The 10,950-nt window shown below is 38.8% G+C and overlaps 1 protein-coding gene across 2 annotated transcripts; it reads right to left on the bottom strand.

Moving 5' to 3' along the window:
• Window positions 1-262: 262 nt before the first annotated feature.
• LOC140241778 (ras-related protein Rab-28-like) lies at window positions 263-10,369 on the bottom strand. 2 transcript variants are annotated; one of them, XM_072321529.1, is made up of 7 exons: window positions 10,194-10,369; window positions 6,698-6,794; window positions 5,734-5,822; window positions 4,141-4,270; window positions 3,131-3,234; window positions 2,030-2,107; window positions 263-845 (listed from the first exon to the last, which is right to left on the bottom strand). In XM_072321529.1, exons 1-7 carry the CDS (start codon window positions 10,281-10,283, stop codon window positions 750-752), a joined length of 684 nt encoding a protein of 227 aa, XP_072177630.1. In that variant the 5' UTR covers window positions 10,284-10,369; the 3' UTR covers window positions 263-749. The 2 variants fall into 2 exon arrangements, with proteins under 2 accessions (XP_072177630.1, XP_072177631.1); XM_072321530.1 differs by having other exon boundaries at window positions 799-838.
• Between the last annotated feature and the right edge of the window lie 581 nt (window positions 10,370-10,950).

Genomic DNA, 10,950 nt, shown 5'->3' on the forward strand with positions numbered 1-10,950 from the left:
ACTGATGCCTACCCTAAAGGTAGGATCCTGTGGTCGTCTTGCATCATTGCGGCAGGAGCAACAGAGAATAGAGAGAATGGGACGGGAGGATTGGAGAGAGCCGGTGTCGAGGACAGAAACAGGTCCATTTTTTACTCAGTGACGACTAGCCACGACTTACATTCTCTCGTTCTGCTCACCGTAATCCTCTGACACCTGTACTCAGCTACAACAAACATTCCCTCTATTAGATGTTGAAAAAAAAAAAAATGACAAAGGCAGTCTAAAGAACACCTTATAAGCTTGACTACAACATCGCTAAGGTGTGACGTATGGCATACTTGTTGGGGGGGGGGATATAAAAGGGGAGATTTCTAAAGGAAAATTTGACACCTATCACATCACACAAAACAATGCCCTGGTACAGGGAACGACCAGGATAAAGTTGTTCTTACTCATAGTAAAATCCTGACAAGGGGCAGCAGAGGGCATGAGATTCACCAGGAGATGCAACGACCTAATGAATCGCTGAGAGACGCTTTTGGTGGGGATAAAGCCGAGGGTCCAGCCATGGCTCGGGCTACTCCATTTCTGACAAATAGCATGATTCCAAGATGCAACCTCATATTTGCATCCACCAAACAACGTACTATTGTGTCTTTGGAGCTACAAAAGGTCTTTTTCACAATGTCTTTCATGCATGGAGAGAGAAGATCCACTCACAGCTGGGAATGTCAGGTGACCATTAAAGTAATGTCAGGTGACCGGTGTCACATGACGGCACACATGGAGCTCCGTGTGTGTGATGATACTGGCCTCGGCGCCGGCTCTGCCTTTGGTTTCAGGACCTCTGCTTTCACTACTCGCTGATGGCAGAAGTGATGAGTCAAGGACAAGTTTGTTCCTTTTTTTTCTCACTTTCTCCTCCTTCTCCCTTCATGTTCTGTAAAACCAGAAACATTTGCAGCATGAAACTTTCACGAAGAACCATCTGCATTCAATGTATTACTCTAAAATGAGGAATATTCGCATGCATTTTAATTTCACGAATTTCGCGAGCGCAAACATTCGCGAAATCAAAATGAACGCGAAAGTTCTTGCCTACACAATATGCATTGGATGCCAGTGGCAATTCGCAAAAATTTCACGCTGTGAGAAAGGCTGTAGACTCTAATTTTCTTGCTGCGAATATATCGTGTTTTACAACATGTAGACAAGACCATTGTATACATTTTACTTTATCAAATCTTGGCTCCTTGCAAAATTCACTAAAGTTTCATGCCTGCAAAATTTTCTAGTTTTACAGTATATCACCATTTATAGGTCAAAGATCTCTGTCAATCCTCAGCTTTCCATTTCTCCTGGGCATTGTATTGATGTAAATTTATTGTTCTTTCTGTTTTATGTTACGTCTGTCAATGTTTTCCTTTGTTGTTGTTTGATTATTTTGAATAAAGTGATGATAATACTACTTGCAACCATAGTTCAATGGATTAAAATGGGTTGGGGCATTCAACGAACTGCTTAGAAATTGCAACGCTTTTGCTAAATGCAATAGAATGAATAAGTGACATTGACAGTGCCAGCAAAGTGCCTATGTTCCCAAAGAATCAACAAATCCGACGATAATAATGAATAAAGCAACAATTTTATGAACAAGAACACGGGTGTTTTGGTAGAGAAGTCCAGGAAGGATTATGAAGCTTTTACAATTTGCAAGAGTTTTGCCCCCATATCTTCCCCTCTGCCCTTTCCAAAAAAGCCTCAATAATATTTAGTTAAAACATAAAGGCCTGGACTGACAAAGGGTAGTTAAAATCACAGCTCACGCAAATTTGAAAATGCGCCATGTGACCCATCATGTACTTCAACAAACATCCAATATTAAAGGCACTTGTGCAAGTTATGCTTATTTTGTGCTTCTTAATTTCCATGGACCAAATTTTCACCATGGATTTGATTTTAGACAAATGTCTGAATGTGGGCCAATATTTCAACACCTGAGAGTTTTCTTCTTCACAAAAGCTTGGCTTTTGCTTGCAAAGGATACACTGTTGTGCTCTATTTCAGCTTTTGTTAATTTGACTCCTAGAATGTCAGCTGCTATCCTCTGGAAACAAAGGTTTACCTGGAAGAGAAAAGAAAATAATGGAACATTATGAAACATGATGATGTTGACATATCACACCCAATTTTCCTCTACGACAGTGTGCAATATGAACACATCCTATATATTACATATGATATGATAATACATATTCACAAGTTTCATCAACTTATCAACACTGAAATCAAATGTGGCATAATATCAACTTGTAACATCTATTTTCATGAAAGGAACATAAATTATGTTCTTCTTGTGTGGGAACAGAATTCCTCCATGATAGTTAACCTTGACATGGATGTTCTACTTTGACAGATTTCAGCAAAAGGGAAGTCATAAAAGGGCTCTTCTCCTTCTTTGACACTTCATGATTTTGTGATTGAATCAATTCACATTACCTTAACGTAGGGACTGAATTGACAAGTTGCCACTCAGTGTCTAATTAAATGGAAATTCTATGCTGCACACACACACACACACACACACATAAAAGTGCACAATCTCCCAGGTCACTTTTGTCCTTAAGCTTGCAATTTAAGGAGCCAAGAATGATTTGAAATACAGATATTAATATCAGCATTTTTATTCTTATCATATTAGTGACAATGATGAAGATCATTATCATTATCATCATCATTGTTATCAATATTTCTCATAATTTATCTCACATTTAAAGCAGATAGTACAAAAGTAATAATATGTAATATAAACAGCACAAGAAAATTTTCCGGATCGGTTGCTCCTGGTTTCTCTGAAGTTTCTTTTGGCACTCACCCCCAAAATGGCAGGAGCAGAATAAACAATCCCATTTGCCGCTACAGCCCTTCAGGTCTTTCCCGCTGACTTACAGAAGGTTTGAAATGCATCTGATGTATAAAACATATGAATTTAAAATCCATTTTCTTTCCCACTTATCTATTTATCAACGCATTTTATGATTGTTTGTTTATTTTTTTATTATTTTTTTGAGGGGGATTTGAGGGGGAATTTTTGAAATCTGGATATTTGATGTATGAATGTGATTTAGGTGGAAGGCTGTGAACTCACCGAGTCTCCAGTCTTGGCCGACACAAAATGGCTGGAGAGACTGTGTTCCTGGGCCAGCTTCTGATGCTTCTCAACCTTCACCGTCCTCATGTGCTCCAAGTCAGCTGCAGGAAAGTGACATTGTAAAGATTGCCAAGAATCAGCAGCATTTGGGGGAATACGATCAACTTGTGATAGCAGTCACAATCTTAGGTTCATCGGTACTTCAGTAAATGCCTCCAGCAGTTTGGGTTGATTTTCTTTTGAATTTTTGTGAATTTTTGGGTTTTTTTGGTCTTTGCCTAGAGTGGACATTATTGCACAACTGCTGTGTTGACATTGTCATGCATTTCAGAAATGGTCTAAATATTGCCCCATCTTACCTCAAAGACTTGATTTTTTTCCACTTTTCTACTCTAACCTGTTAAAGATTAGTCCCGAGTATTCTCAGGCTCGGGGAAAATTGGAAATGTGTGTTATAGGGAGATGAGTCTGTCTTCAACAGATTAACCAGATTTCTCCATTCTTCCTCTATTCTCCAATTATCTCATGCCCTCACACTTTCTGTCATTGCATCATTTCTTTGAAACAATTTCTCCTTTTACATTCAAAAGGCTATAAGTGTAGACAAGTTTGAATCAATGCTCAAAACTAACTTATTTAATCAATAGTAATGTTTTCTCTCTCTCATTTGCTGCATACATACATGTATCACAATGTGCAGAATTATATTCTGTATCCTGATTCCACTTTTCTGTTCTGTACCAATGCACTTAAAAATGCCTGCATCATTACAGTACTTCATAAATGTTATTTTCTATCATTATCATAGAAGCTTTCTACATTCTCATATATTCCCCTGCTCATATAGTTTACTCTGTCATACCATCAGTTCAGAACCAGAAGGACGTTAGCTTTGCACAGAGTCCATGGAGTTTACTAGCGCCTTCTGCTTCTGAAGAGATAGCACCCTTGTATAGTGATGCATTACTCTACATCAGGACCAAGCGCCAATATCAGAGGACACTCACCTTTGTTGCCCACAAGTGCTATGTGAGGAAACTTGTCTGCGTCCTTGAAGACTTCTCTGATCTTCTGGAACCAGTCCTCCACATTCTCAAAGCTGCTATAGCTTGTGATGTCATACACGAGGAGCACGCCCTGCCGATAAAACAGAATGTCTGGTGGTCAGAATGATGAATTAACCCGAGTTGCCTTGGACATAAGACTATTAAAGGACAAGTTCACCTTCATTAACATAAGGACTGAGAGAATGCAGCAATATTAGTAGAACACATCAGTGAAAATTTGAGGAAAATTGGACAATCAGTGCAAAAGTTATGAATTTTTAAAAAATTTTGTGTTGGAACCGCTGGATGAGGAGACTACTAAGGCTCGTGATGTCATATGAGTACAACAGTATAAAGAAAATGTAAAGAAAATTCAACATATTTTCACTTTTTTCGCAAAATAAAAGAGCACTCGACTTGCCTCTTTCTAAAGGCAATGGGAATAATATTACCCATAACATATGTCAGTAACGAATCAAAGGAATGTGTACTTTTTTTCAAAAGATGAAATTTTGTGAAATTCTCTTTATATTATCCTTGTATTGTTGTACGCATGTGACATCATACACTGCAGTAGTCTTCTCATCCAGTGGTGAATGCACAAAAACTTCAAAAATTCATAACTTTTGAACGGATTGTCCGATTTTCCTCAAACTTTCAATGATGTGTTCTACTAATATTGCTACATTCTCTTAATCCTTATGTTAATGAAGGTGAACTTGTCCTTTAAAGTATAGCAGCTTAACATTCTTTACTGGACTTGGGAGTGATTTTTGGATATTTGTATTGAATTCAGTTTGCAATATGAGAGTGAGGAGCTTTGTTTAACTAAACTTACTGTCTTATTTGTCAAGTTGTTTATTGTACATGGCGTAAGTACAGTGTACAATGGAGTGGGGAGTTTTCCTGGAATTGTGGGTAACTTGTGAGTTTTTCCCAATTGGATGTACAGACTTGCATATACATACAACCAGCACTCAGACAGTTGTGCCTAAGAAATGGCATCTACAATCAGTCAATCAGACATCGTCCATGCCTTATCATACCTCAACAAAACTGAGAGTGCAGATTCTCTCGTACTTGGAATCAAGAAGTTGATAGATTTGACAGATTGCAATTGTTCATTACGAAAAAAAAAAAGGTATTAAATCACATTATGCAAGAATGTAGACATCCCACCATTTCACACACACAAACATACATACGTGGTATAACAGGTTTAATCTTCCTCTTCAATCTCATTTTCGATCATCTCCCATCTTGCATGACACAAAATATAGGCATTATAACCACTGAATGCATGCTATCTCTTATCCTCTACAAACTTCAGATATCATATAAACAAACATTTGTAGAACAGTCTACAAATTTGTACTTAGCTATTATGGAACATGGATTTTGTTACTGGTGACTATGATCGGAAACTTAATTTCAATGCTTTGATCAATGACTGCTATGTGTATGTAACATTTGCTTATCCAAGTATATCTGATGGCAATTGAATAAGATGCTTCTAAATATTTGACGGGAGCTAATAAGCGAGTAGATACTTACATGTGCTCCAAATAGATAGTTGTCCAGCATTTTCCCTCCAAGTGTTTGACCTCCAATGTCCCATACTTGAAGGGTAACATTAGCACTCTCTGAAATTAAACAATGTTAAGATGACAATCTTGTTAAAAAGTTATTTTCATCCAACTTCAGTGATTCAATGCACTACCAACTTGGCACAGTGGTCATCAATGACCTGTTTTTACAGTCTAATCGCTAAAACTCAAAAGGTATCGGTAGACAATAACTGAAATCTTTTTGGAGATTTATATTACCCAAGGAGAGTGTGACTGCCTAGGCATGCCAAGGCTTTACTTTGGACAATGCATACGGTAACTTAGTCACTACAGAGGCTATATTTGAAGAGTTTTATCCCAAAATGAGCAAACTACATTCTTGTTAACCTGTTATGGATGGGCTGATTTTGCAACAACACACATTTTCCATGGGCACTTGCCCGAGTATACTCGGGACTCATTATTTCAAGGTGAGACATTTACGATTAAAACTGCTAAAAACAATGAGAAGAAAAAGAAAATATGGGGTACTTTTAATCATAACTTCAAAGAATATTCCTTATGTTACAAGTGAGGTATCAATGGAAAAGTTTTCTATCAGGGCCCCATTTCATTAAAAGTTGATCAATATAATAGCAACTTTTTGCTGAAATGGCAATTGCCAAGGTAACAGCAATAATGCAGCTTCCTGATTGGCTGTTCCTTTGTGAAGTCACCATTCCAGCAGGAGTTGCTATCCTAACATCTTTTATGAAATGGCACCTTGATGATGGACTTACTCTAAAATGTTTAAAAAGTGGAGTTTAGCCCATTTTGCAATAAAACTCTTAATTTATAATATTAATATACATATATTTCTAACATGTATTATAAAGTTTGTTTGATTCCACACTATTTACTAGTGTTAACTTGAAAATGGCAAGTATTGGAATTTCACTTTACATTCGTACCTCCAATATTTATACGCTTCAGGAAGAAATCCAGCCCCACAGTCTGCTGGTACTGCTTGCCAAACTGCTCCTGGGAGTAGCGTGTTGCCAAGGATGTCTTGAGGGGGAAAGAAATGGAAACAGAAGTCTCAATATAAACAAAATGAACACTGACTGTTACTAGCTATCACAGTGCTACTAACGCAAAGCCAAAAGCTTGTTTTACTTTACAGCATTTACAGCCTACAGACTATGAGGAAAAGGAAGAGGGAAATTTAAAAGTAACTAACTGACAAGCATGTTCTCTTGCCCCTGGCTGGTGGTGTAGTATGTGCTTCAAAATATGTTCTAAAATATTGTCATACAGTCATAGCAAATATTAGGTGTGTGACATAGACTACTTTTCACAGAAGTTCTAATTATGGCATATATTGTGCCACATACATCATAGACTTTACCAAAGACACGATAGCATACTGTAAACGTGGAAATTTTCGCGGTACATTAATTTTCGCGGATTTCGCGCTACGCTCGGCTAGCGCGAATTCAAAAACGCGCGAATATATCTTCACAATTTTCTACGCACATTTTGAACGGGATGAATTGTGTGCGCTTCATCGATGGTACTGCTACGTAGTACAATGTACAGGCATGTTTACGCGCGCTACTAGTACTGTGCGAAGAGACGATACCCTAGATTGCTGTGTACTGTAGCATGCATGATTGTGTGCACCGCACGCATCGATGCTACAGTCCCCCGTGACTACGGTACTAGAGTCACAGCTGTACTACGTATTTGAGTGCTTGTACTCGCAGTCGAGCCGCTCGCTACGTCGCTTGTCGTACGCTGGCATAGCAAGCTATGTAGCAGAGGCTTTGGATGAAAGCAGTGAATGTGTACTACAGTAAAGTAACCTGCTGCGGAGCGCGAATTTAAGAACCCGCGAATACGTTTTCGAGCCGCTCAGCGCGAAAAATTAATCGCGCGAAAATATTGACGTTTACAGTATAGGGGAAACATGGGTGGTCAGATTGAATTGACCTTCTTCGCTGCCCACTGGGGTACATTAGAAAAACACGAGTAGCATCCATTAGCAAATGTGTGCATCGAAGTGTATGCTCATCGGTAATGGTCGAGACCAGTTATACAAATTGTAAAGCCATACAGAATATGTTGAGTAGATTCTCGAATATATCCGAGTTGCATCAGCCTTCCCACTCCATCGTGTATCCCCATGCTACTGGGTCTTTAAACTGATTATGATAAAAGACCTAAGGAACATTACCAATCAAATGGCTTCAGTTTGCAGCTAGGGTTAAAAGTAGTGACTAGTTAGAAGTCCAGCAAGTCTTGCTGAGCAAGGTTGTGCATTATCATGCTGTCCCCCCTCTGCATGGTAAGAGGCAAAATACTCTGTTCCTGGTCTTGGTCTTTGATAGGACATAAAATGGAGGTCCCATGTGTGAGAGAGGGTTAACGCACTCACATAAACTACAGACCTGCTTTATTCATTAATCACAAACTTCGAAAGGCCAAAGAGCAGGGTGTCGTTGACCTGGTGAAGCAGTCTAGCCCAAATACCCATAATTAGTGCCCTAGCACACCTATTGTACCGTCGTCTTGGGCAGTTACGAGTTACATATCCCAATTATTAGTATTTAAATCTCATAGACATACTCATATTTTGCGCAGTTTTAAGGACACTCTTCTCTTACAAATTCCAACATGTAAAATGAAAGTAACATTAGGAAGAAAGATTTGCGGTGACACCATGTGTATGTAGTCCTTAGCCGGATCGTTGTTTGGCAGAAGAGCCTAGAAAGAGGAGAAACGAAGAGGGAAGCGACATATGGGGGTTGTGAGGAGGGCAAAAAGTGAAGAGTGGGAGACAGTAATGGGCTAGAAGTTGAAGTTGCACTAGTGGAGACAGTAGAGAAAGGAACACAGAGAGTGGTAAGGAAGAATAGTGTGAGAATCAAGTAAGATGTTCGGACATCATTAGAAGGGGAAAGATGAAATAGAAGGGAAGAGGAAGAGGAAGGAGTTGAATGTTGGAGAATCATGGAGATAGGGGAGAGCAGTGAAGATTCATGAAACCAAGAGGAGAACGAAGTTGGCGAACAGTGTGGCTATGGAATGTGAATCAATGGAGAAAGGACGAATAATAAAAATAGGAGGGGTAAGTAGAGGAGAGATGAGAATATGTGGAGAGAAGGGAGAGAGAGAGAGAGAGAGAGAGGGGGGGGGGGGGCAATGAAAAGAAGAAGAAAAGAACAAATTGAAATTCAAGACGTAAATTAGAGGGAGCTAGTGTGGATCCTATAATTAAATTCTGCGGAGGAGAAAAAAAAAATGGAGAGGAAATTGATAACAGTTAAATCCTGAAAAGGTTCCTGTGGGAGAAATGCAAAAAGTAACATTGGGAGACAGAGCATTTGCCTGTGCAGCTCCCAAATCTGGAATGATCTACCATTAGAAGTCCAGAAATCCTCAACTGTAGCAGTCTTTAAATCACGACTCAAAACACATCTTTTAATTTTGTCCTTGTTCTGTTCATTATCATCAAGCACATCAGAAGCTTTTGCAGCGCAGAAGAATATATGTCTATAGGTTTTGCACTTTCAAGGAGGAGACTTGTACTGCAAGTTCTGGGTAGATAAATGAACACTAACATTCACCAAAATCTCCACTCTCTCTCCTATCCTATCAATAAAATGGATGGCCAGAACTACTGTAAAAGTGGATATTTTTGTGCAAGTAATTTTTTGCGCTTGGCAGGGTAAGAAGGGTTTCGCGTGTTTTAATTCCACGGAATCAATACATCACGCACAGGAACATATGGCGAGCAAAAATATTTGCGTGCTATTACATGTATTTCCGTGGTACTTTTTGTTTGCTCGAAATGCGCAAAAATTTCAACACCCCGAAAATTTCCATATTTAGTCAGTATAGGGCCTAGGCACCCTACACATGACATGACTAACGTTACATACTACTACACAACTACATAATGTGGTTCTATTAATTGGTGAATGTTTCAGTATCAGTGGCTTAGTCCACAGGCACAGAATCACCTATGCTGACGTTGGCAACTTAAAATGATTTAGAACTAGGAGTAGGACAGCCTTTGAGTTTCGGCCTTCAGTTGGATGCTGTTGCAGAATTGACGACAGACACTGTGATTGATTTGCTTTTCATTGACACTAGTTTCAAGATGTCCAACGTCCACGGCAACGTCTTTCCATGACCATTCCATATTGTACATGGTACAGTTGACATTACCTTAGAATAAACAAGTATTTCGTACTTCATTCAGAGCAAGCAAAGTTATGGGACGGGGGCTCCTTTAAAAGCCCGTAATAGTGTTAGGTAGATAACGTTTAGTTTTGGTTTTGGCTGGCAATCAATGCAGTGCAGTTCAGTGCAGTGTACTCGACTCTGAGCTGTGCTGTGCCTGTGAATGCGAGTACACACTCCTGTAGTAACGAGTTAGGTTTCTACTGTACGTAAATTTACCTTTCCCGAAGCACCGTCGCCGACTATTACAATCTTTAATTGCCTGTGGTTATCCCTCTCTCCGGATCCTTCATCTTCTGACGAAGACATGTTCTCAAGCAAAATAAATCGTGGTTCTGTGTGTGGAATGATATCTTCTATAGGCCTATGTCCGTACAAAAAGGATCAAGGACTACGAACGACTATCTACTGCAAGAGCCATGTATGGGAAAATCGTGTACGCAAACTTTCTATACAGATTTTCCCCTTTCACACACTCATCGCGCAGATATGCCGTATCTAACGTACACAAACTAAACGGGATCTTACCGTGGTCATAGTTTTTCCATTGAAGGGATTACAGCGCCATCTATCGCCTACATTATGTATAATGTGAGTGAATAAGTAAATAAGAAAATTAAGTTATAAATTATGTCAACATAATCAATGTTTCGTCACATGCCGGCACTACAATATATCTCAACTGAAAAGATGGTTTGATATTTTATTGTTTTGATTAATTTTATTATTATTAAGTTATTATCGACGACTGTTTGCTGATTGATGCCATGATAACTTGTCAATTCTCGCAGTTTACAATGATTACAAACTCCCTGGCTCCTGAATAGGTCCTGAGACTGTCATGATACTAACACGAACTGAATAACTTATATCATACAACAACAACAACAACAGCAACAATAATGACAATAGCAATAATAATAATAATGATAATAGCAATGATAATAATAATAATTGGATTGCTACTAATTCATAA

This window comes from Diadema setosum, chromosome 18, assembly GCF_964275005.1.
Source record: "Diadema setosum chromosome 18, eeDiaSeto1, whole genome shotgun sequence".
Classification (NCBI taxonomy): domain Eukaryota; kingdom Metazoa; phylum Echinodermata; class Echinoidea; order Diadematoida; family Diadematidae; genus Diadema; species Diadema setosum.

Coding starts and splice junctions, on each gene's coding strand:
- LOC140241778 (XM_072321529.1), bottom strand. CDS start 10,283: ATGTCTTCGTCAGAAGATGAAGGATCCGGAGAGAGGGATAACCACAGG. Junction 5,823..6,697: donor GAAGCGTATAAATATTGGAG/GTACGAATGTAA, acceptor GTTTAATTTCAG/AGAGTGCTAATGTTACCCTT. Junction 3,235..4,140: donor AGCACTTGTGGGCAACAAAG/GTGAGTGTCCTC, acceptor ACTTTCCTGCAG/CTGACTTGGAGCACATGAGG.